At 37.0% G+C, this 24,485-nt stretch overlaps 1 protein-coding gene across 1 annotated transcript in view; it reads left to right on the plus strand.

Moving 5' to 3' along the window:
• TDRD9 (tudor domain containing 9) overlaps window positions 1-15,115 on the plus strand; it is a 64,672-nt gene extending 49,557 nt beyond the window's left edge. The window contains exons 25-36 of the mRNA XM_084521840.1: window positions 922-1,033; window positions 2,194-2,406; window positions 3,640-3,729; window positions 5,214-5,474; window positions 5,913-6,062; window positions 7,135-7,205; window positions 7,589-7,698; window positions 7,848-7,944; window positions 8,608-8,746; window positions 9,840-9,949; window positions 12,981-13,053; window positions 14,320-15,115. Coding sequence (XP_084377966.1) covers window positions 922-1,033; window positions 2,194-2,406; window positions 3,640-3,729; window positions 5,214-5,474; window positions 5,913-6,062; window positions 7,135-7,205; window positions 7,589-7,698; window positions 7,848-7,944; window positions 8,608-8,746; window positions 9,840-9,949; window positions 12,981-13,053; window positions 14,320-14,412 — 1,519 coding nt within the window. The 3' untranslated portion in view covers window positions 14,413-15,115. The remainder of the gene's footprint in view (window positions 1-921; window positions 1,034-2,193; window positions 2,407-3,639; window positions 3,730-5,213; window positions 5,475-5,912; window positions 6,063-7,134; window positions 7,206-7,588; window positions 7,699-7,847; window positions 7,945-8,607; window positions 8,747-9,839; window positions 9,950-12,980; window positions 13,054-14,319) is intronic.
• Window positions 15,116-24,485: the final 9,370 nt, after the last annotated feature.

Genomic DNA, 24,485 nt, shown 5'->3' on the forward strand with positions numbered 1-24,485 from the left:
AAAATAACAGAAAACACTGATGAGGGATGAGATATAGTAAGTCATCTTTGTCCATATCTGCTTGTTCTAGACAAATCTGGCACAGGGGTTTCATTGTTACATTCAGTCTGTGAATCTTAGCATTACCAATCTGGCAAGTTGGCCATATGTCCTAGCCAAATCAATCTGTATAGCTCCTGATTGGTCTGTAGTCATTTAAATATTTTAAAATCCAAAATCTAAAATAGGAAGGCAGGAATGAACTGTGAAGGCTCAAGTGTGAGTGAATACTTCACTTCCAGTTGATTGTACTTAATTATTAAAACGCTTCCAGCAGTTTCACTGTGCCCCAAACTGTACTTAAGATCTTCATGAAAATTAATTTTTAAGGGATTCAAGAAGGAAGTCTCTTAAGCCAGAAGGCTAACTTCTGTCATGTAAAGGGAAAGCTATATTTCAGGGGAAAAAAATGATACGCTGAATGTGTCTTAGTGCTGTAACATACTCAATTTATTAAAAAGCAAACAAACAAGCAAAAAAAACAACCTTCTAAGGCATGCCATAGCAAAGAAAACTCACTATTTATTTAACCTTCGTTCTTTGGATTTCTAGTAACCTGATTGCACAGTTTCTTCTTAGTGTGTATCTTTCTGTATTTGGTCATAAAGATGTTAGTTTCTCCCATAGTACATTGTTTCTCTCTACTAATTTTAAGTTAAAATCTAATTAATATATTTTTAAAATAAAGGTCTTATGTACATAAATGCATCCTAGGTACTTATCTTTTCCTTGCAAAATGTCATGACTTCTGTCAATTAATTTTTTTCCCTTCACTGTGGATGCATACCTGTGTGGTGAGTCAATGTAAGTAGGAGTGAAGGCAGAAAACCCAGAATTTTAACTTATGAAGTATTTAACATTTTTATTCCATAAATGTTTTAGAGTAAATGTGGACTATCAGAAACAGACAGTAGAGCCTGTGGAAATCTCGTTTGGTACTACAGAACTGTCAAACTTGATTCCAAGTCGTCTCCTGTCCATCAGTGTAACAGAGGTAGGAATGCTATAACCCTGAAGTAAGTCATATCTAGTAATCAGTACCTAGCTAACTTTGCAGAGATGGGTTGGGCCAAGTAGCTGGTTACAGTTATCTGGCAAGTTTTATTCAGAAACTGCAGGTGTGAGACATGAGTTGTTACTGCATGACCACTTCAGGAAAACACTGCATACATAGAAAGTTGTGTTAGGAGAAAATTACGCGTATGTACAAATACTTCTGAAATCTGAAGCTGAAAATTTTTAAATCTCATGTTCACTATTGTATTTTCAAAAAAAAAAAAAAAAAAGAATAATATAAAGCAATATATATGCTGCTGAAATTCAAAAAGTAAAAAATAAAATATATCCAAACCATTAGGATAATGGAAACTATAGGCTGAAGTATTAAACCAACTCTTGGTAGAAGTGACATGTTTTTCAGTGGCAGAAAAGAATTTTCCTCAGTTTATTCAGCTAAGTCTCTTGGTCCAAATAAGTTACTGGATTTGATGATCAGATGCATTCCAGTCCGTTAACGATCTGTGCTGTACAGTTTTGTTCACTATAATTAGTTTTAACTAATGGTCCTATGTATTTATTTCCACTGTGAGCATTCTTTTTTAATCACATTTGATGTAAAATCAGAAATGGTAGATGATATCAGTAAGCAATCCAAAAAAGACTTACTTTATTCAATTTGATTTGAAATAACGGTGTTCATTTCAGTTTCCTGAAGGAATGGCTAATCATAACAGTAATGATGCTGATTTGCTGATGTATGTAGCTAACTCTGGTCTTCTTTAACTAACAAGAAAGTGCACCATAGCTGTGTTCATCTATTTCATCTATCTCATATACCTTACATTTTTAGTGTGTTGATTTTGTTTGGAAGTGGCCTTCTAATAAGTACTTTTTGCTCACTGCTTATCTAAGAGCCTATTTAGATTAAATGTGTGTTGTAATTGCACAGCAGAGACATAAAAACAACATTATATAATAAAGACCAACCTTTTATGAGAGGGAAATGCCTCACTGCATTATTCCAGTATGAGAATGCTTCTATGTTTGTCAGGAGTAGGACTGTTTTCATGTATTTTGCTCAAAGCTGTTTTATTATTTGATGTAAAAGAATGAAATAATGAGAGATCTGAAGCTGTCTAATTCTTATACTTTCAGATAGTAGAAGTTGGACACTTCTGGGGATACAGGATAGATGAAAAAAACAGGACTGTTCTTCAGGCTCTAACTGCTGAAATTAACTACCATAACCTGGTGGATTTGTCAGTGTCTCCATATCCAGAGTTGCTTTGTCTTGCACCATTTACTTGTCTGGAGAACAGAGTATACTACAGAGCTCGTATTCTGTATGTTTCTGGAGATTTTGCAGAGGTATGCTAATATGTTATGTCATATTGAATTGGTATGATATAATTGGGTTAACAATCTTGGAGCTATTTTTTTTTTTTTACTAAGCAATTTGACTAAGCATTATTTTCATGACAATTATAAACATTCTAGTAAAGAAACCTAGAAAACTAGAGCTAAATTAGTCTTAATAGAATGTTGCCAAAAGAGATGAATAACATTTTTTTTCCAGAAGACAGGAGTATTTATTTTAGTCTTAAAATTAGAGGATACAGTAAAGTGTTGTGTATGCTGTAGCAGAGCAAAGCAAAATAAAGAAGAAAACTTCTGGCTTCAAGACTTGTTTTAGTTGCCTTTTGGTAGCTTTTTCACATGGGCAACCTCTAGTCATCTTATGCTCGGTTCTGTTTCCTTGATAATTTACAACTAATTAGAAGTGCCATTATTATTTATAAATTCTATAGCAGGAATTATAATGACCTCCCTAAAATACGACTTCACACGATATTTTTCCCCATTCATGTTCAGTTCTCTGGCCCATTCCACCTGACCTTTTTGTATCAGTATTTGTTGCTGAGTTTTCGATCATCAGCGAGTTTCATCGGAATGTTTTGGCCTTTGGGGCCAAAATCAGCAACGAGAATTAGCACCACAGTTCAAGACTGATCCCAATTTCCCAAGCCAGTACTTTTCTATTCAGCACTTAAGGACAGACCTTTTGTTTTTTGTAAAACTGACCTTTGCACAGTCCATTTCTCTGCTGAATTACTCAATTTTTATTTTTAACATACCTTGGTGTCACCATTATAAGCAAGCAACAAGGCTCAGTATCAACTCTAAAGCCGTGAAAAACCAGTGAATAATAGTGCTAACCTCATTGTTGTCCTTGCTTCTTTAAAAGCAGTTAATTTAGGTAGTGCTGTTCATTGTTTAAAAAAAAAAACAAAAAAAAAAGATATACAGATTTAATTGCAGGGAGAGAGAATTTCAAAGAAATTTACTTTTTTTCTAGATTTAGCAGATTTGCATTACGAGTGGATGTGTAAGCAAAGGGATCAAACAATAAATATACAATTTGACCTATTATTCTTGACATGTCTTCATATGCGTATTTTTCAGATTGAACTTGCTTCTCTGTCACTTGGTAAGATTGTACTGTAATTATTAAACTTAATTGTCACTTTCCTTGCTTACGATTAGCATTTCTAATTCTGTGGAATCTCTGATGCTCTTGATGCTTTTTTTATTTTTCTCCAGGTTTTTTTTGTAGATTATGGCAATAGATCAAAAGTGCCTTTAAAAAAACTGAAAGAGATTCCGAGCCATCTTCAAGAGCTTCCTTTCCAGGTAGGGGTTGGTGCTATTTGCTGCTTAATGGATATTTTCACATCGTATCTTCGAATCGTAATGCTTTTCATCATAATAACAAACTGACGTGTATTTCGGTAATGTCCTACAACCTGCAAACCACCTTTACTCAGGTGGATAAATGTACATCTACACAGGTGAAGTATTTCTTGTGTGTGTCTGATGGCTTTATATATAATTGTAGAGAAATGTTTTGTACTTAGGGGCACTTGCTGGGGAAAAGGGGAGGATACAACCCATGTTGTATTTTTTCTTTAATTGAATGTTTGAACTAAACCTGTTTCTGTGACTCACTGGGTTCCATCTCCCACCTGCAATCACAGGAACAGTGGAAAGAGAGGAAATTGCTCTAACAGCTGACTTAGGTTGCTTGTTGATTTTGGTCATCAGTTGCTTTGCTGTTATCAGTTCTATGAGAAGCAGAACTTCTCTAGAAAGTGTTGTTTTGGTTCGTGTATTGCCTGCTTACATGATAAGCTCAGGAATAACAGGTTGAGCAGTAGATCAGCTGTGCTTTTGTTTAAGAACCACTGAGCAAATGATAGCTTCATTTATAGAGCCTAGGAAATGGCCTGGAGAGGAGAAGCTGTCAGTGACTAGTTCGATTTCTTTTCCTCTGCTTAATCCCCTTTGTTTCTGCCACAGATAAGTGGCAGTGTAGGATCTCTGCTTATCTGCATGGCAGAAGTCTGTAGTCACAGTATCTTGCATAATGTTTGCATGCAGGGTACTTTTGCTTCATCAGTGCTTCTGCTGTGCTATACTATTAGTCACAGGACAAATAGCTGGGAGAAAGCTTTCTTATATTTAAAACAGGTAGAAGGCTCTGGTTTTGCTTTGTACCACTTTTTATCATTTTAGCAAGAAACATTCTTTGAGTTTTCTTCAGTTGTAATAAAGGGAAAGCTATTTCTATTCCATGCCTAATCTTTAAATGACCTACCCTTATACCTTTCCAAAATTATAGCTAGAAGAAAAGAGTTCCGGGTTTAAATTAATTCAAAGCCATAATTACATGTAGTGATTGTGGAAATGGGTTAAACTAGAGCTGACTGACTCTTGCCTGCCAAGGGCAGAATAGCTGTAGCTGTCCTGCTATTTTTTCTATTACCATGGTCAAAAAACTGCAGATTGTAAAGTTTTCCCAGAGAAGGCATTTGTAGTCTCAAAAGATTTTAATGTGGATGGTGAATTAATACTGAATTATCTTTTATTTATGCCTCATTTGCAACTATGTACTAGTATTGAAGCGATGAGAGATGCAATGTGTAGCTGTGTTGGCAAATACAGAATAGGAATTATGCCGGTAGCTTTACAGCAGTCTTAGGAAATTAACATAAGCCTCTGCAATAACGATGAAATAACTTTATAGTTGAGTCAAACTGTTGAGAAAATGGAAGATTTTTGTCCTGATTTCTCAGCACGTATTCAGGCAAACATTGTTCTTACTGTTTTTGCTCTAGGCTTTAGAATTCAAGATATGCAAGATGCGTCCATCTGCAAAATCTCTTGTATGTGGGGAACGGTGGAGTTACAGCGCTAGCCAGAGATTTGCCTCGCTAGTAAATGGTTATACTCTGCTGGTGAAGGTGTATTCAGTTGTGCACAATGTTCTGCACGTGGATGCTTTCCGTTACTCGAGGCACAAGGACCTTGTGAATATTAGAGATGTGCTTATTGAAGAGTGTTACGCTGAACTAGCGGAAGAATCATACAAATCACAAGTATGTTCAGTAAGCTTCTTTGGCTCTTCTTATACTAAGGTATTTCAGCTCAAACTGTCTGAAGTCCTCAGAAGTTGAGCGAAAGTTTTGAAACTGTGCCAAATGCGACTAGACAAGTAAAAATATGTAGTCCTGTTTAAGCATTTTTATGTGTTTAATAAATATTGTGCTCTTACCAAAAGCATTGCTGCATTGAGACACCTTTTGGAAGAGGTGTTTGTTTTCCAAAAGATAATGGAATTATTTGAACTGCTTCATGGTTCATTGAAACTGAGTTTTAATTCCTGCATTTTTCATTGTTTATATCAGAAAGGTGATGAAAGCATTGTTTTTTTTTTTTGTACTTCTATGTCTGTGTTCCTTGTGTACACACACAGAAGAAAAACAACCATAGAAAAACGTGTTTCATGGTTTTAAGACACTTTCATTTTTATGTAGCAAAGCCATGATTTGCTGAAGGGGTTATTTATTGACCAAATGAAGAAAGAAGAGAAAACATCGGTACCTTCAATAGAGGAAGAAAAGCATTTAATTGAAAGATTATTGAACTGTTTTTCTGGAAGTAGATCTGGTGCACCAACCCATAAGGTAATGAGTTTTGGTGCGGCATTACGTGATCCTTTGTCTCACATTATTAGAACACAGATGAAGACTAGAAGGACCTTTAATAACAAACCATGTTGATGCTATTCATAGTGTACTCTACATCCTGTTGGTAGGAAGCCATGATGTGACCACCACTGCAAACTAATCTGTTGCAGCTTTTAATGAAGTTTTGAGGCATAGCCTTAAGAGCTAACTGAACTGGCTACTAGCAAGTTCCAAGGCAGCTCTTCAAGGACTGCAAGATGTAGGTAAAATTGAAAAAGTGAATGCCAGTGTTCCAGTGCATAGACATCTTCATTATGTAAGCTGCAGCAAAAAGCAGGGTTATGACCCTATCGATTCTTCTGGAAACTTTAACTTTTTAAAAACTATACAGAGTGTTAAGCTAAGGAATAACTAAGGTGACACAGGGTAAGTGGTTCAGAGAATGCTGTGCTGTGTGATAGTAGTGAAACAGTGGGTGTTCTTCAGCTGTCAATCCCAAACTGAGAATTTACTCCTACTTAAGTATTTTGAGACATTTAGTCACTACTAAGCTGGAATATAAAACAAGGTTGTATAGGATTGCGTCCTGTCTGTGTTCTGGTTACAAGTTAAACCCGGTCTACATTATAACTTTACCCATTTCAAACCTGACAAAATTCAGGGTTTCAGGCACCTACTTGTGCTTAGGTTACCCACAGGAATAATACTGTTTAACTACTTACTTTTTCTAAAGTGTGATATTTCCAAGATTAAAGACCTGCTCATGTAAATAAAAATAGCCTGATTTTTGTTAGATGCTTTATGAAGTCTGAACTTAAATTCCTTAAGCCTGTGGGAAGTTGTGAATTCCTAGTACCCGTGAAAAGACATGACTTTCGCTTAGGTGCCTCAGCATGCGAAGCTTGCTTTAGATGGGTGATATGAAAATGTTACCTGTTCATCAATTCAGTGTTGCTCAGTGCACACACAGGATCTTGAAATGCATTCTGTATTTTCATTTGTAAAGTATTTTCATGGGGAAAGATCCTTAGGCTGGCTAATGAGAACGTCATTTGTTCTTTTATTGAAGGTGACAGTTTCTGGCCCATTCAGTCCTTATGAGGTAAAATGCTACAGTATGACCAAAGTATCCAAGTTCAGGTATGGTAATGATGGTAATGCTCTCATTGTGAAGCACAGACGTGTTCTGAACTGTTCCTTCTGATAAACTGGCAAAACCCATCCTCATTACTCTTGCAGATTTGTACAGGGTTTTTAATCATTGAAAATACAAAAGTAGTAAAGCCTCAATTGCATTCAAATACAGACTACTGCTTTAAGAAAAGTAGTTTTATTGAAGATGTCTTAATGCCTTAACAGAAAATAGTATTAAGTTGTATACATCCACTAATAGAGATTCTTATAAGTTAAACCCATTAACTGCTATCTATTCAGGTTGTACTCTGAAATAAAAAGGATTCATTTCTTATATTTGTATGTTTGTTTTTTTTACCGTTGGAAATATTTTTCTATTTTCTCCTCAGAAGTGTTTTCGTACACAAGGAAAGCATAAATTCTGTTGTTATCGATGATGCTCCAGAAGACTCCTTTCAGCAGTTGTTGGTTGCCGCTTCTTTGTCATTAAATGCCAATGGTAACTCCTAATACAAATGTTTGGACAGTTTCTCTGGGCTCTTTTATATGAATAGCTGTGTGAACGAATATGTTACTTCAGTTCTACATTACATCTTTTTGAGATTAGCACTTTGATTATGTACTTCTTAATTTTTTTTGTGCTGACAGGATCTACCGTGCTCTTAGAGGAAACATCTTTGATGCCTCCTATTCCTGGCCTACTTGCACTCCTTAGCATGCTGTTTGCTCCTGCTATAGAACTTAGGTATTAATGTGTTCTTAAAGTGGCTCTTTATTTTGTTTAGGACCCTCAGAAATTGGCGACAGACTTGCTTGCTCTGATTTCATTATTTAGTATATTCTCTTCGTTCCTGTTGATACAATTCTTATCTTCTATCAGCTTTATTATATTGTATGCTAAGACAGCTTGTTTCACGTATATAGAAATCGGCACTGCAGACTTGATTCTCACATTGGTGTAATACAGTTCCTGACAATTGTGCAGGAAGTCTAGGAAGATGAACTGTAGAACTGGGCAAGTTTTAAATCCACACGAGGAGAGAAACTTGCGTGATTTTTGTGAAAGCTGAGCTCTGGCAGTTGGATTAATGTTAGGTTTTGTTTAAATTCTCGTATCTGTAGACTGTTGTTTCAACACAGGGAAACTGGCTTTGCTTTATTTAAGTTTCAACTTGCATATGTGATTTTTTTTCTATTTTGTGACTGTTTTCAATATTAGATCTTTAGCTTTATTTCATTACCTTAATAAAAAAAAAAATAGAAGTAGTGTGACTAGATGTAAATGTCTAAAAGTTTTTAGCTTCTTTAAAACTCTTGTATCTTGTTCTGCATAGCTTAGACAAATCAAGTCTGTTTTCATATAAGTTTAGTTTGTTAATCTCTAGGTGTGACCATTTTCTTTGTACAGGATTGATGAAAGTGGAAAGAATTTTACTGGTGTTCTGTGTGGCTTGGGTTGGAGTCAGACTCGTCAGGTTCCACTGCTTCCAGAGAATGACATGGAGCTGACATTTGATGTGCATTTTGGAGTAGATGACATATCAGAGGTAAAAACATGTATATTTATTTGCCTTATAGTAAGAATTAAGTAGAATTTGGTACATCAGAACTTGGTAACAGTTCTAGTAGCTAGAATCTAGCAGTTGGCTATCTTAAGAAAATTGTTGAAGCTTTTTGTGTCTGTACTGTTTGTTTAGAACCTTGGGCTTCTAACAGAGAAAAATAGTTACCCCCTATATGTTTTACTGAATAAAGTCAATTATTACAGTACAATACTTTGCTTTTGTTTAGAAAAGTTTACATTGATTTTACACTCCTCAGATATCAATATTTGTTATGTTCTTAGAATTACTGGTTTTTAAAGATGAGCATAGTGGTTTTTCTTTGCAATCTTCAGTTTGATTTCACAATTCTGAGAAGTCATCTGTAGTAAGCTTCTCCCGGAGCAGATCAGTCAATAGATAAAAGCCCTTGTATTCCTCAATACAGTGTTTTTGTAACTTGCAGACAGGTCTGTCAGAGGACAGTATGTACGCTTTCTTGTACAGCATAGTAAGTTGTATTTAACCTGTGCTTCAGATTTTAGATACCGAACGACCTCACATAACCTGAGCAGTTCTGTGTACAGGTATAGCAGATAACCAGTGTATTCTAGAGGCTTTTTAAGGATGTAGTGGACATGCTAGTGTGCAGATGAGGTGAAGTATTATTTTTGAAAGCATCGATTTGATGTGTGTGATATCTGTAATCATGGCACCATACCTGTAATGGTAGCACCAAGCTGTTGCATTTTTAACAATTATGGACAGATTGAGAAAATCCTTAAAGGTTTCTATGGAAGGAATCTGTGTTGAAGGATATCCAGACAAGTGGTAAGTAGCCTGTGTCTTCTGTAGCATAGCTGATTAAACTTGAAGATCGATTTCAAGCAGCTGGAACTATAAACCTCTTCTACCAGCAGTGATGCATCTGGAGGAAGAAGTGTTTCTAAAGCTTCAGATGTTTTTGCTTATGTTAATAATATTTCAGTTAAAATTGAGTTTTATGGGTGCCATAACCACCTTCTGTACATGTCGATATGCTATAACCAGAACTAGGACTGGTGTATAGTACTTCATATTCTGTCACTTATTTTTACAGATAAACATCCTGAGGACAGCCATTAATAAGCTGCTCTGTGAATGTGCAGCGTACTCTGACCAAGAGAAAATGACACAGCTGCAGGAAAACATTCGTGAGATGCTTCTAAGGTAATCATTTGTAGAAATAAGAACTTGTGTTTCACTTTCTCAGCAAAAGCAAAATAAATGATTGCTTGAAGCATAGCTCAGGTTAGGCTTTGGGGAAATGATAATATAGGGTGTTTTCATTTAATGATGCATTTAATTTACTTTGCTTATTTATGAAGCAGTATGTTCAACAACTTTAGACTGCTTGTGGAAGCACTGGTTCTTCAGGGAAGCCTGATCACTTAATAGTCATAAAACCTAGACTGTAAAACCTGTTCCACAAGATACCAGTTCTGATGTCTTTTTTTTTGTGCACCCAGGACAAAGCTACTGAAGTCCTATGACATAAGAGCACAGAAAAATTCACATTTTTTTCTCCCTCTAGATGAAATTCGGACTGTGTATGTGCTACCTTTCCTCCCTCAACAGGCCTGTTGAGGAGAGATGCTGCTGGAAGTCCAAAGTTAATTTGTGAACTGAAATGAACTGAAGGAAGGCCACCTGCCTTTTTCTCCAGCAGGCATCCCTGCTTCTCATAACTGAAATACTGACTCCAAAAAGGTTGTCGTAAGTCAGTGCAGCTAGTCTTGAGAATTCTTCCAGCTTGCAGTGTTTGAGAAAGGTTCAGGGGAGCAAGGTCAATGAAGTTTCCCTGTAGCAGTTACTTCCAATATCTGTGATGGCAGAGCATGCCATGAAAAATCTTCCTTGGTTTATAAATTTAGTGTGCATTTTTAGTGCTCTCTACATCATCATCAGTAGGCTTTCCTCATCCTTACCTGGCTCTGTATTGAACAGATTTCAAAAAAGAGCTGACTGGACTTAAATTAACTTAAAGTGAAGTTGTTGTGCCCTCTAATATTGCTCTTCTGTGTAGCAAATGTGACCCTTTTCTACAGTAAGCTCTTCAAAAGTAACTGTGCCAAAATGAGGTAGTTTCTCATACTGATACAGATCAGAAGCTTTTAAGCTTAACTGCTAATACCTTAGGTTATCAAAATGGTTATCAAAGCAAGCTGTTCATGCTGAATTAGTTTTCAGGTGTTTCTTGTTTGTTTTTTTTGAATGTACCTGTTCAGTTGATTTTTTTCCCCTCCAGCTGTGAAAAGATAACAGCCTTTACTAAAGGAGTATGGGTACTTGCTTTAATTTCCAATATTGGAAAGAAAATGAAATACAGTGCATTTTATAATAAATTAACAAGTGTAGGGGCAGTCAGTCTTAGCCTTTGAGGCACTGAAGAGGAAATGAAATTAAAAAGCCATAGAAAACTGCCAGAAGATGTGGGCTAGATGGTACCTAGCATAGATTAGCTGACCAGCAGACATCTCTTGCAGGAACTTGTCAGCTTCAAGCTAGCTATTTGTGGTTTGTGTGTACATCCAGAAGGGGGTGGAAGAACTTCGTGGAAGCTGTACCTCAGAGATGTACACTACTTGCACTTCCAAGTGAAGTAGCACCAGTGCAAACTGCCAGCTCCCTGTTGGTGTTTCGCATCTGCAAAATTCTTGCTAAAGTACCAGCTGTTGGACGTACTGCTGATGCAATAATTAATTTCCTGTTTGTGTCCTAGTACCTCAGGCCAGTTGGTGTCTGTGTTGCTTTTGGACACTGTCATCTACTACCCTGTTTAGACTTCAAAGCTGAGTGAAGTTTGCTTGCATGATTCATGTGGTAACTGCAGGGAGAATTCAAGGAAAGTGGAGAGAGAAAGAAGCATAACCACAAGACGTTTCTGAAGGTGCCTGTTTGTCTGTGACAGTAACAGTTTACACTCAGACATAACTCTAAGATGAGAAGTTGAGGACACAGAAATGTCACTGCTATTTCTTGAAGTTTATGAACACTTGGTATTGTTTCAGGACTTCTTTGGGGTTGGTCGCTCAGACATTTACAGCCAGTCAGGAAGGGAAGGAGCAACCACAGGTCCTTGGTGTTGCTGTCTTTACTGGCTCAGTCAGTGCTGATGCTGACAGCTTTTCTCAGCTATTCTCAGCCTTCTGGGTGTCGGTCTTTAGGATTTAAACCTTCTTGTGGTGACGTTTTCCCTCCTGGAATCTTTATGCTGCTACTAATTCTGTCCCACCAGTCCTACTGCTATTTTTTCTACCTTTCTTACCTCTTTCTGGCCTTTCCACAGTTGGTTCTTGGCTGTCTGAGTCAAGGCTATTGAGCCATTCTGTGTTTGCCTCTGGGACACAGGCAGCTAAACTTGGGAGCTTACAGCAGGGGTTCTGCATCGTGGGGAGGTGTCATCCTATCAAGAAACTAGAAGTGATTGTCTCTTTCTTCTAGAAGGTAAAAAAAAATGTGTTACTTCAGAAATTTCAGAAAAAGAATCCAGAATAAAAGGAATACTCTGGTTATTGTCATGTCCCATTCCTATGTTTAAGATCTTTGATAATTTTGACTATTTTTTCACCTTAATTTAAGGACTTGAAGGAAGAAAAAAACAGATTTTGTTAGTAATAGTAAATACATACAAATGTAGCTTCAACAATCTTTAATTACTTTTTTGAAAGCTAATTATATTTACAGTGTGTCACCGCTGCTTAAGACTAAAATGTGCATTTGAAAAACACATCTAGACAGAATTAATTAAAGTCTACTACTGCTGTACTTTGCACAGCTTGAGGAAATAACAGGAGCAGACAGACAATCTATAGTAATAGAGTTGTCTTGCAAAACAAAATGCCCTAAAAATAGCTTTATTATATGTTATAGTGAATAAGCATGTAAGCATAAAATGTACAGAATAAATGATATTTGCAAATTTTAGTACTTTATCAATTTAATAAATAATACTTACTTCAAACAAACTAACAACAAAAAAAACCAACCCCACATTTACTGACCCTGTAAGTTTATCTTTCAACTTCTTAAACTAAAGGGGCGAAGTACAGGTAAGTGAACCAGTTACACTAAATTAACATGGAAATTTAAGATTCCTTTCAGCATAGACACCTTACAGACACACGGCTGTGCCTGCTATATACATTTCTTATAATTAAATGCAAGTTTATTTCTTAAGGTTATATTTATTTAATTCCAGTTTGATCTGCAAATCACGACCTCGAGATAATACTGTTCCTAAGTGGTATGAGAAGCCATATCAATGGAATCAAGTAAGTGTAGAAATGCAATTTAAAAATAAATATATGAAAATGGAGTACCCCAGTATACTTAGTTAAGTGGTCAAAGGTAGAATTTCCTTTGATAGGAAGTCTTTTGAGCCTGAGGGTAAAAAAAACAAAACAAAAAAACAAAACAAAACAAAAGCATACTAAAATTGAAGATACTGAAAGCACTATAGGACTGAATTTTAGGCATAAAAACCGTTCTGCATGCATCTGCCTGCATCGAGAAGGTATTTTTGTAGTCTTTTTTGTGTACAGATGTTTAGCCTTTTCAAACAGAACACTATGATATTTGAGTTGAGCTTGTAGAGGCAGCTTTACCTTTGGAAGTTAAAATTTTGTATTCTTCCTATTAAATAGTTACAACATTAAAGATAAATTTTTCTTCAGGATTTATCTGGATGCATATTTTAGTTTGTTTTGGGTTGCTTTTTTTCAGGTAATTTTTCCTCTTAAGCTGACAGATGTGCTATATTTTAGAATTGCTGTGATGGGATCAGAAGACAGTGTTCTTGAAATCTGGGAAGGTTAGAGCTGAGGAGTATAGCTTCCTACTCGTAGAAATCTGACCTTTCTTAAAGGGCCTCTGCAGGCCACTAGATTCGCTGTGTGGTTCTCATGATAAATGAGTGCATATTCTTAAGTAGAAGTGAGTGAAAAATTGCAGAGTGAAGGAATAAGAATTGCATATGCACCCTCCATGTCACTTTCTTACTCTAAGGCATGTAAATAAGGGATTTAGGTCTCTTTTGGAAAGACTGACAACAGTGGATAAACACCAAGGGCACATGTTTCCAGTAGGCATTCAATAAGGGTCTAGAATGTGTCTTACTGTCTTAAGCCTAAGTATTTTTATATACAAATTGCTTTTTCTTTGGTATTGTCAAGATCATCTCTTGCTCAGCTATGTTAGTGGTTAGCTTTTTGTAACGTGTTAATGGATAAACCCTGTATCAGGATTGCATTCTAGTTTAAACAGTTTCAGGGCATTACTTATGTCATCACTTAACATACTATCTGTAATGCCCTGGAAATGATTGTGGCATAGAATTCTGATTCAGGCAAATCTTGAGATAAGAACTATTATTATAAAATGTCTTATGTTGAAATAGGTAACATACTGAAATGCCAGTATGATTTGAAGCAGTCAAAGCCCTTCGTAAGTAGAACAGGGCAGTATTTTCCTTAACTGTGTTGTATAGGAAAGCATTTATTAGACTGAATTGTAACTTTGATCTGTTGTCTTCTGATTAGGTGGATTCACAGCATATCATTGACCAGTCAGAAAAGCATCAGGAAAGAGATGGCCTTTATCAGCTACATAAGCTTGTTGTGTTGAATGTTTAAGTATTGCTTGAAGTCCTTCAGAGGAAGAGGTATTACATGTAGTCTAAAAAATTGTGTTCTAGATAAGCCTTGGATGTTTGTTTTGCAAGACTGTTCCTTAAAATTAGTGTAAGTGTACTGAAGTAGAGCTTGGTGTATGTTTGCTCTTTAAATCAAAAGTATGCTGACCTAGAGCAGATGGTTATTCATAAAACAAACTTACTTAAAGCAGGATGCAGTTTTCAATTTAATAATACTGCTGAGTAGGTGTATCACAATGGACATGGAAGACAAAGCAAACCTGGGTTTACTTGTTCCTTTTCTGTCTGAATGCTCATGAGTAATGGGTCGTGATTTTTTTTTCTTTATTTTTCTTTGTCTAGTTTTCGTAGTTTCTGAAGTCATATAATGGTATTGTCTTTGTAAAAAAGTCAAAGGAAGACAAAGATTTGGATTATGTTCTGATCTGAAGTATAACTTTAGATACAATTTTTTATTTTTTTCATACAACAAAAATGTTTCCTTTTCCTGTACGGCAGAAGAATGCTTTTGAGTTACTGATTCATTATACCTTTGTTTCATCTTTTCAGCTTGTTTTTCTGATCCATGAGATCTTTAGTACTAAAAATGAGGTCAGTGGTTTCAGTGTTATATGTAGAACTGAAATGGGTTTGTCAGTTCTGTTGTGCAGTCATGCTTAATAAAAGTTAAATTTAGTTATTAATGGTGTGTGATTGCGTTCATGAAATACATGAATACAAAAGCAGTATATGGAAGAATATTCATCTTTTCTGGTTTAACTCAGTGATTTGAAGATCATGTAATACTTAGTCTTCTAGACAGAAACAATTGTCACAATTTTAAATTAAAAAAGGAAGCAGATCTGGGGAAAATGGGGTGATGATTAATTTAAAGAAATGATGTTAAGTTGTACTTAGAGTGAAAAGGAGCAGTTGTATATTAGGCAATTTCATTAGCTTATTTCCTCCTTTATTCAGTAACATTACTTCCTCAGATCCATTTTAGTAATTCCTGTGAATCATAAGCTATCATACTTTATAGTGAAATGGTTTAACAGATTTTCTTAACACACTGTTTCTTGGACAACAGTATTTCTCAACTGAGTGTTGTAAACAAATTGTGTTACATCTAAACACCCTTGGGGGTAAATGAAACACACAGAACGGCAAATCTTCACTCTGTCTACTAGTGATGGGAATTTCTGTAGGAAAAGGTAACTTTGTAATAACATCATGTATATCATAGATTTTGGAATTTCTTCAGAAGGAGTCTTCATAAGGAATACTGAAGTTGACAGAGGAACAGTATGTATTTACTATAATCAGATTTTTTAATCTATTGATAATGTGTTGTTCTCTCCTGGTTGATTCATGTGCATGTGCTGCCATCTGCTGGGGTTATTAATGTGCTTGTTGCACTTTGAACTTCCACTTGCATGATGTAATTAATGCCTTCAGTAAAGAAGAGATCCTCTGTAATGGCTCGTGTCCAAATAAAACTGGTAAGTTTCTGCTCTTGTCCTTATAACAAGAAGAGTTAATAACTCCCCCCAGGCCAGTCCAGTAACCCATAATCTGCCATTAGTAACTTGATATGTGTGAACTTTTTTTTTGGATTGGGGTATTTTTGTTTTGTTTTTAACTCTTCAGAGGTCCCAGTTTTTATCTTAAGGTGCTCATGCTGTCAGAATGAGATTTCATTTGTCACTCTTCACTAGTAATCATTTATATTGCGTATTTCTTCCATCACTAAGTTCAAGGCAAAAACATTATTTGAATGTAAAGTATTGGTCTTATTAGCTAGTATTTTAATTCTTCACAGCCTTCAGTGGTAATGATAAAATGATTAATTGTGTTGATAGGTGCTCCTATCAATAAGTGCAAGTCTGAAGATGGACCTTCATTGTTAGTCATAATTTCACCCACAGCTGCAATGAAATCAAGTAGCAGTTATATTTTTAAATATATATATTTTTTGCCATTACACATTATTAATTTTGGAACTTAACTGCCATAGGCTGTGCTAGAAACAAAGCGTATAAACAAGTACAGAAAATAATTGGAACTCCAGGGAAGGCAGATCCTTCAATAGCTGTTAGAAGTGAGGGACTCAAGCTCCCTACCCTACTGAATTTCAGAACTTGAGGAAATGCGTTGGAGGAATGCCTAGTTTTTTGTCCTTTACCAAACGTTTTCTTTTGCCACATGTCAGGGTGAAGAATATTGTTTACTTATCCTTTTAAAGATTCCATAGTGAGTCAAACTAATTCTAAAAATTCCTTTTAAGATTGAAACCTCATCTTTTACTTTGGAATCAGCAATAGTAAAATTACATAGTGAGGATGAGCACTAGTGTAATAAGATGTCATTTAACAAAGTATACACACTAAATAGGGTTGGTCAGGATATGTAGTCTGTTCTTCGCCTTACTCTCTTCTATGGTCTCCTACTCCTGTTTATGCAGGATTCTCTAGTTAAAATGACACCAATAGATGTTCTCCGCACTCAGATTTTCTCTGTTAGGTGTAGAACTTTCAGATGCAGATATGTCATGCAAATACAAACATTCCTTGCCAAAAGGACTCAAATTTGAATGTGAGGTGCAGTGGAATGCGATTATGGATAAATACAACTTAAAAATAATAATAAAAAAAAGAAACCGTTGCTAGTTGCTACATGATTTATGACTTCTCATTTCTGTAAATTAGTATTTGAAAAGAATTTCAACTGTTGAAGAGTTTTAGCTGATAATAGATTTGGTAAACAGCCTAGATCTTTTAGTTTATACTGAAGACTTGCAGTTTTCATAGGTTGCTACTTATCCTGGTTACATCTGGATTAGAACATAGAAATGAGTTAGGCAGAAGACTTCTGCCTGCCAGGCAAAAAATAAAGACAACTTGAGGCACTTTTGGAACTGCAGTTCAATATATTAACTATATGAAACATCTGACTCTTGAGTAAATTTGGCAAACCCAAAGTACAGTGATTAAAATGCTGAAACTGAGAGAGCATATGAATTTCTTTAAAAGAGTGACAGTGTCACGACAGACAGTGACGTGGAGTTTGGGAAATCGTTGGGCTGGAACTACTGTAGCCTCAATTTGAAGTCTGTCATGCTTGCCTGAGGCAATGATAACATTACTATCCCCAATGTAAGGAAAACAGTTTTCATAATCTATTGCTTTTAAGCTATTATGAACATTGTTGTCAGCCCAAGCCAGCTGATTGCATTCAGCCTCAGTACCCATCTTCGTTCTTCAAATGAGTATATTAATCGCTCCTTAGCAGTCAGATTATCTCTGTAATTTTTCCTGTATCCTTAAACAGTGCAGAGTAAGGTGGTTTCCAGAAAGGCAGGTTTTGAGAGGAGAGAGCAGGAAGGATATGAGCAGGATCTTAACCTAATGGCAGTGTTATGGGTTATGTATCAAAAATAATGATTCCAAACGTCTGCTAGCATTTTTGAGGAAAGCTGCTGTGTTTAAAAAAAAAAAAAACAAAAAAACAAACAATGCATAGTCTAGACAATAGCAGCAATGGCAGAAGTACCTAGTGTGTTGAAAATGCCCAGACTTCAGTGTCATCTTCCATTTGCATTGAACAGATTGGGAGTATTCTTTTTTTTTTTTTCCAAACACCTTTTTTAGCACTCAGTTTTAGACTGTGGAAAAATCATAGATATGGAGCTACTGGAGAACGGCCAGTGAAGAGACATGAAGATGATAAAGGGCTGGAGTGCCTCTTCTATGAGGAAAGGCTGAGAGAGCTGGGGCTGTTCAGTCTAGAGAAGAGAGGGCTCAAGGTGGATCTCACGTGAATGTATATCAACTGTCTGAAGGGGGGGTTTACAGAAGATGGAGCCAGGCTCTTTTCAGTGGTGCCCAGTGACCGGATGAGGTAATGGGCAGAAACTGGAACACAGAGGTGTTGTATCTGAGACTGGTTGGAACTGGACAGTCAACTGGAACTCTCCATTTTTGGGGATGCTCAGAAGCTGCGTATACATGTAGACCTGGGCAGCAGGGACATTGGCCCCTGTCATCTCCAGAACCTCAACCTTCAGTGATTGTGAAAAAGTTTTTGTTTGTTTTCCAAAAGCGTAGATAGGAAGGTCTGAAGCCACCTGTTACAGGTTACCAGAGAATTGTAGAAGATGATTTATGAACACAGGAGTGTTGAAGTAGGGGAAAACTATGTGAAATGAAGAACAGCAAGAAAGCAACTAGAATGTACGGCTTTCCTACCAAGCTGGTGGTTTTAAAAGGTGGTGAATGACAGTGGAAGGTAAGAAAATGTTTTTTTGGAGACTGACCATATAGTTAGGCTTCAAAATTTTTTGTTGTGTTTATCTCGCTTTGCGAATTATGCATTTTTAAGAGCCACCCCATAAAGAGCTTTGGTTGAGTTTCATAGGGGAAATGGGGAACAAATAAATATGCTGTGGATCTCTGGACAGGGAGACTGTTCCTAGTCACACAGTGCATGGAGTACCCAGAGTTCTTCCAAGCTCTGGCTTTGTTTTTGCTTGTTTGCAAAATGTGGTTGAAAATGTAGTTCAAAACCTAAAATTTTATGTCTGTTGACTATGCCAGCTGTTTTTCCAAGTACACAAATGACTAAAAGATCGAAGAAATACAATCCCTGGTTCCTAAGTTGTTTCGTTATAGTACTTGAGCACGTTCTCTACAGTTACTTCGGTATAATCATATTGTTATGAACACTTCTACACAGGGAAAGAGAAAAGGATATCATTTTTTAAAAAAGTGACAAACCTTTCACAAAAAATGCGACAGTCACTCAGGCTTGATGTAGGGCATCAAGGACAGAAGTAATACTAGGCTTTAATATACCTGTACGCGTGAAATCAAGCAATTTGAAATGAGCTTTTCCTTCCTTGTGGAAATTCAGCACTGAACTCAAAGCAGGGTTAGGATTTTCACGTGGTACTCCCCAAACAGTGTGACGGTAAGGACGTGGGTGATTTAAATGAACCACGCAGATCTCCTGCTCAGACTGTGGACACTTGCAACATGGCAGTATATGCATTCTGCAGTGAGCGTCAACATAAAAATGAAGACGAACATTGGTGTCCATTTCAGAGGATTTATTTCCAAAGGAAGCAGGACTGTCCTCTTTCATTTCCATCTGATTTTTATGAGGTACAGGTGAGTGCATATAACATGTTCAGAAATGTTGATCTTTTCAAGTGTGCTTATGCTTTTGTAGGCATCTGAGCTACCTATTTGTAAAGCTTGCTCATGTATTTTACGTGAGCTTTTGCTTACAGTGCAGACATGTAGAGAGTTGACAGTCAAAATGAATGTGATTGCTGCTGATGGCAGGCCTTAAAATAGTTATTGAAGCTATTATACTTGTGCAGCAGCTAATACAATTCTGTGGCAGTGCTACAGGATGAGGAGTATACAAGAGGGGAAGCCTGGGGTACTTGGGCACTTCCAGAAGACACATCAGTGCTTGTGTAGATAGATTTGTATGCTTGCTGAGTGATGCTTTCAACAAAAGGATGCAGATGGTAACAAAGTGATCCTAGGAACGGTTGTTTTGTAATACTGTGTTGTAAATGTTCGTATCACAGATGAGAATTAAAACAGAAAGGACTTGCACTCTTCTCTGTGCACGTGCCGGATAGTAAATTCAACTCGGAACTTGTCATGCTGTCTAAGGCATTCAGTGAAGACAACAGAATTATTAATACCAGTTTCTGTCTTCATTTTGTTGCTGCCAAATTTTCATTAAAATAATTTTACTACTTTTCAATTTATTTGAACTGAGATGGTCACTTTTTTTTTTCAGCTATAGCAACATCGATATTATGATTGTTTGACAACCATAAATCTAGGCATTTAGATCTTCTAGCGTGTTATTGCTTTGTTCCTTTTTTTAATCTTATAGTAAGTATTGATGTGCAGTCAGCTTCAGCTAGCTATCTTTTGGTAGAAGTTTTCTTAGTTCAGAATCACTTCAACAGCTAATTTTAATGTAGTCTGAACTAGTTCTTGTCTGAAGGAAATGAAAATCTGCTGTAAACTGTTCTGAAACATATAGAGATGATGGCTTATTGCTATAACACCTGCTGTAAAGAACAGAAAAGTATATATGGCTGTAGATTACAGTGTAAATTGTATCACGTTTCTTTTGTTCTTGGTAGTTTCTCCAAGTGCAAGAGGAATTACCTACACATCATAGTATATGCACCACTGCTTGATTAATGCAAAATGATAGTGGAAGAATTGGCCAAAGTTGCCAAGTATCCTGAGGTACTGGAAATGGTCTGCAGTTCTTCTTCACATTTATTTAGTGCTGGGGTAAACAGGAGTTATGTTGTATGCTTAAACTTTTGAGGGATTAGCAATTTATGGAATTGGAATCAAAAGGAACTTCGGGGCTCGCAAGGCTGTTAGTGCTGGCAGGCATTTACAGAAGGACCTTTGACATTTTCTTGCTTTGCAGTACTTTTTATGTGCTCTTTATAACTTGCAGAGGCGTATGTTGCAGAGGAGTGTGGCTGCAGTGTGGGTTTCTGACTTTGTCAGGAAGAGATGTGATGCAGGAATTTTCTTGATTCAAGCAGGAATGGGGCAGTGTACAGGAATCTTGACCATGTGGTCCAGGTTTCCAGGTTACTAGATAGAAAAATATGAGAATCTCCTGAGAAGCAATCTGGACTGTTTTATTTATGCAATTCTGAATTGTGGCAGTGACTACTTAAACATCAACTAGTGATTAAAAAAGCAAAACCCTCTAACTAGACACATCCATTATTGAAAACTATGCTAAACACCCTAACAGTTGCAATTAAACATAACTTCTAAAAACTCCAGCAAATCTAGAACCCAGCTAGTTGATAAGAAGTACAAACTGATACTATCAGCTATTGTATGCTCCATTTCCTCAGTGGGGCAGATCACATGCACGTGCTTTATTAACTAGCTGGCATTTGTTCCCTTATCCTAGTTGTATGCCTGGATGATTTTTATTTCTTTTTTCTAAAGCCTTAAAAACAAAAGTTTATCTTGCTAGCAGTCTCTGGGATTCTGCAGTCATGAGTCCTCTGACTCATGCTGCATGGTGCTCATGTGCCCTGTTTGCTTTCTTCTGGTTTTATTTTAATTCTTGATGCCAAGCCATTTATGTTACCTTGCCTAAAGCTATATACAGCCTGTACCTTTGCCAGTGCCTACAGCCTACTGCTAGATTGTACTCTTGACTATTAGGATCTGTTGCAAACTCAAACCTAGAAGCTTCTCCTTACTGAGTCATTTGAGCACTGCTCTATCCTATGTCTCAATTGGTTAGAAAAAAAAATAAAAACAGAATAATTCTGTTGAGTATTTCGAGCAGAATGCCTGTTGTCTTCCAGTCTGAAGACCTAAAATTTTGTTTTGGACTAGGAATTGTTTTAGGAGCTATAATAGGGCCATAATAGGATTCAGCTAGGACCTGTTGGAAAGTTTGCTTACATGCCTTAAGCTGCAGTAAGGGCTGAGAGCTGGAAGCGTTGAACTAGGTCAGTATTAGGTGTGATATGATGTGTGGAAAGAGATCTGTTAATGTGTTTTTTGTTTGTTTTGATACCAATTGCAGTTTCTTTAAGGAGCTACCAGCTATTAGCTTGGTTTAGAATGTAATTGGTTGTGTTGAACTTGACAGAATTTGTTGGCCCATTTGCTCAGCCCGTCCAGATCCCTCTAAATGGTAGCACAACTCTCTGGTGAATCAGCCATTCCCCATGTTGGGTTGTTGACCACCTTGTTGAGGGTGCTCTCTGCCTGATTGTCTGGCTTGTTAATAAAGATGTTGAGCAGTATTGGTGTCGTTACTGACCACTGGGGTACATAACTAGTAACCAGACTCCAGCTGGACATCATGCAGCTGATGACAACCCTTGAAACTTGGCAGTTCAGTTTTCAGTGTCTCCCTGCTTACCTAGCATCCTCACTTTGTCTATTAGAGTGTTTAGGAGGACAGTGTCAAGACACAGTAAAAAAACAAAAAACAAAAACAAACAAACAAAAAAAACAGCATCCACAGTAGAAGGCAATCAGGTTGATCAAGCATGATACGTGGAATACATGGAAGGGAATATTTTTTGTGTAACGAATCAGCCATTCACAGAGAAGATTTACATAAGGTCAAAGCTCTCTTAGTTACTTAATACATGAAAAATAATTATTGTGTTTATGGTCCAAAGATGTATAAAGAATTTTTTTGAAGGCTTCATTATTTTTGAGGTATGATATAGTTAGTTTACAGTAGTCATGGTGATCGTTTAATGTACTACATGTTAACCAGAGCTTCTGGGATGACTTCAGGAAGAATATTTGCTGGGCTTGCTCTTCTGACAGTTTTTCATCTGTCCTGTACTTACATAAATCACTTACTGAGATGCAACAAAAGAAGAACTTCTAAATCATTGGATTGTACACACAGATCACTGTAATTGTAGTTGAGAGTCCAGCTGAGCAACTAGTATCTTCCTTCCCAGAATTTAGCAGTCTGCCATTTTGCCATTGTTAGGCAGGTGGGAACAGCTAATGGTGTATTTTTGTTTCTATGTACCAGGGGTACAAGAAGGCGATCGTTTTGGAAGATACATATTTCACATTTAAATACTTGAGCTGAAGGCCAAGTCCGAGCTCTGCTGAGGAATGACTGTTACTTGCCTCAATCAAATATCCAGAGTATTATTTTGTATTATATGCTGTTCTGTATACAGTGAATGACATGAAATGTGCTCACATTTTCATTGGTGAAGACTGTGGTTGTTGTGTTATTGCTGCATTTTTTGAATATCTTAAGGCTACAGAATAAGTTGCAATGATACACAATGCCACATTAGAATTATAGAATCACAGAATCATTAAGGTCGGAAAAGACCTCTAAGATCATCTGCTCCAACCATCACCCTGCCACCAATGTTACCCACTAAGCCATGTCCCTAAGCACCACGTCCAGCCTTTCCTTGAACACCCCCAGGGACGGTGACTCCACCACCTCCCTGGGCAACCCGTCCCAATGCCTGACTGCTCTTTCTGAGCAGAAATGTCTCCTCATTTCCAACCTGAACCTCCCCTGGCACCATTTGAGGCCATTCCCTCTAGTCCTATCACTGGTTACCTGTGAGAAGAGACCGACCCCCAGCTCCCCACAGCTTCCTTTCAGGCAGCTGTAGAGGGCAATAAGGTGTCCCCTGTGCCTCCTTTTCCAGACACAACAACTTCAGCTCCCTCAGCCACTCCGAACAGGACTTGTGCTCCAGGCCCTTCACCAGCTTCATAGCCCTTCTCTGGACACATTCAACAGCTATTCAAATGCACGCTGTATTGTACTCTAATGATCTTTTACGTGTAGTTTTTCTTTACTGATAGGTGGCCAAATGCAAGTATTTCTCAATCTATTCATCATTTCATATCAAATGATACTTTTAAGTGTTGTACATAGTAACATCATTTATTTGACAGTTTGACAGCACCCATTTACTTTATTCAGGCTATTGAGCAACCCTCAGGTATTAATGACTTTTAGTGCATCGAAGCTGACAAACTAGAAATATCTGTTCTCAAGTGATCATTCTGCTCAACTATCTTGACTCCTGAGCTTTTTGCTGTTGGGCTTCTGCTATGTTGTCAAGATTGAGATGATAGAACTCATTATGCTGGACATTTAAAACTGTTCAAGTATGAAGCAATAGGTTGTGTCAAAGACAGATATGGTGCTACTCCGCTGAGGAATACAGTTCAGCTAACTTGTATAAAGGCAAAATGGGGGATTGTTTATTTCCTCTACAAGACTGCAGTAGAGAGAATAAATTGACAGGATACAGTTTTCAGTTTCAGCTTGTCACAGGTCACTGTAGCTACTGAAAACCAGAAGGAGGTGGCAGACCAATGGCATTGCCCACTACAGGTACACTAGTTTCAAAGAAGTTGTGTATGTTCTTTGGCCAACTTAAAAGCTTCTGTAAAGATGATAGTATTTTTGTCTCCAAGTCAATTAACATACTAAAGCTTTTAGTGAATGGCCATAGCTCTAGGAACCTGTAATATCTGA

Source organism: Aythya ferina (assembly GCF_964211825.1).
Source record: "Aythya ferina genome assembly, chromosome: 5".
NCBI classification, from domain to species: Eukaryota; Metazoa; Chordata; class Aves; order Anseriformes; family Anatidae; genus Aythya; species Aythya ferina.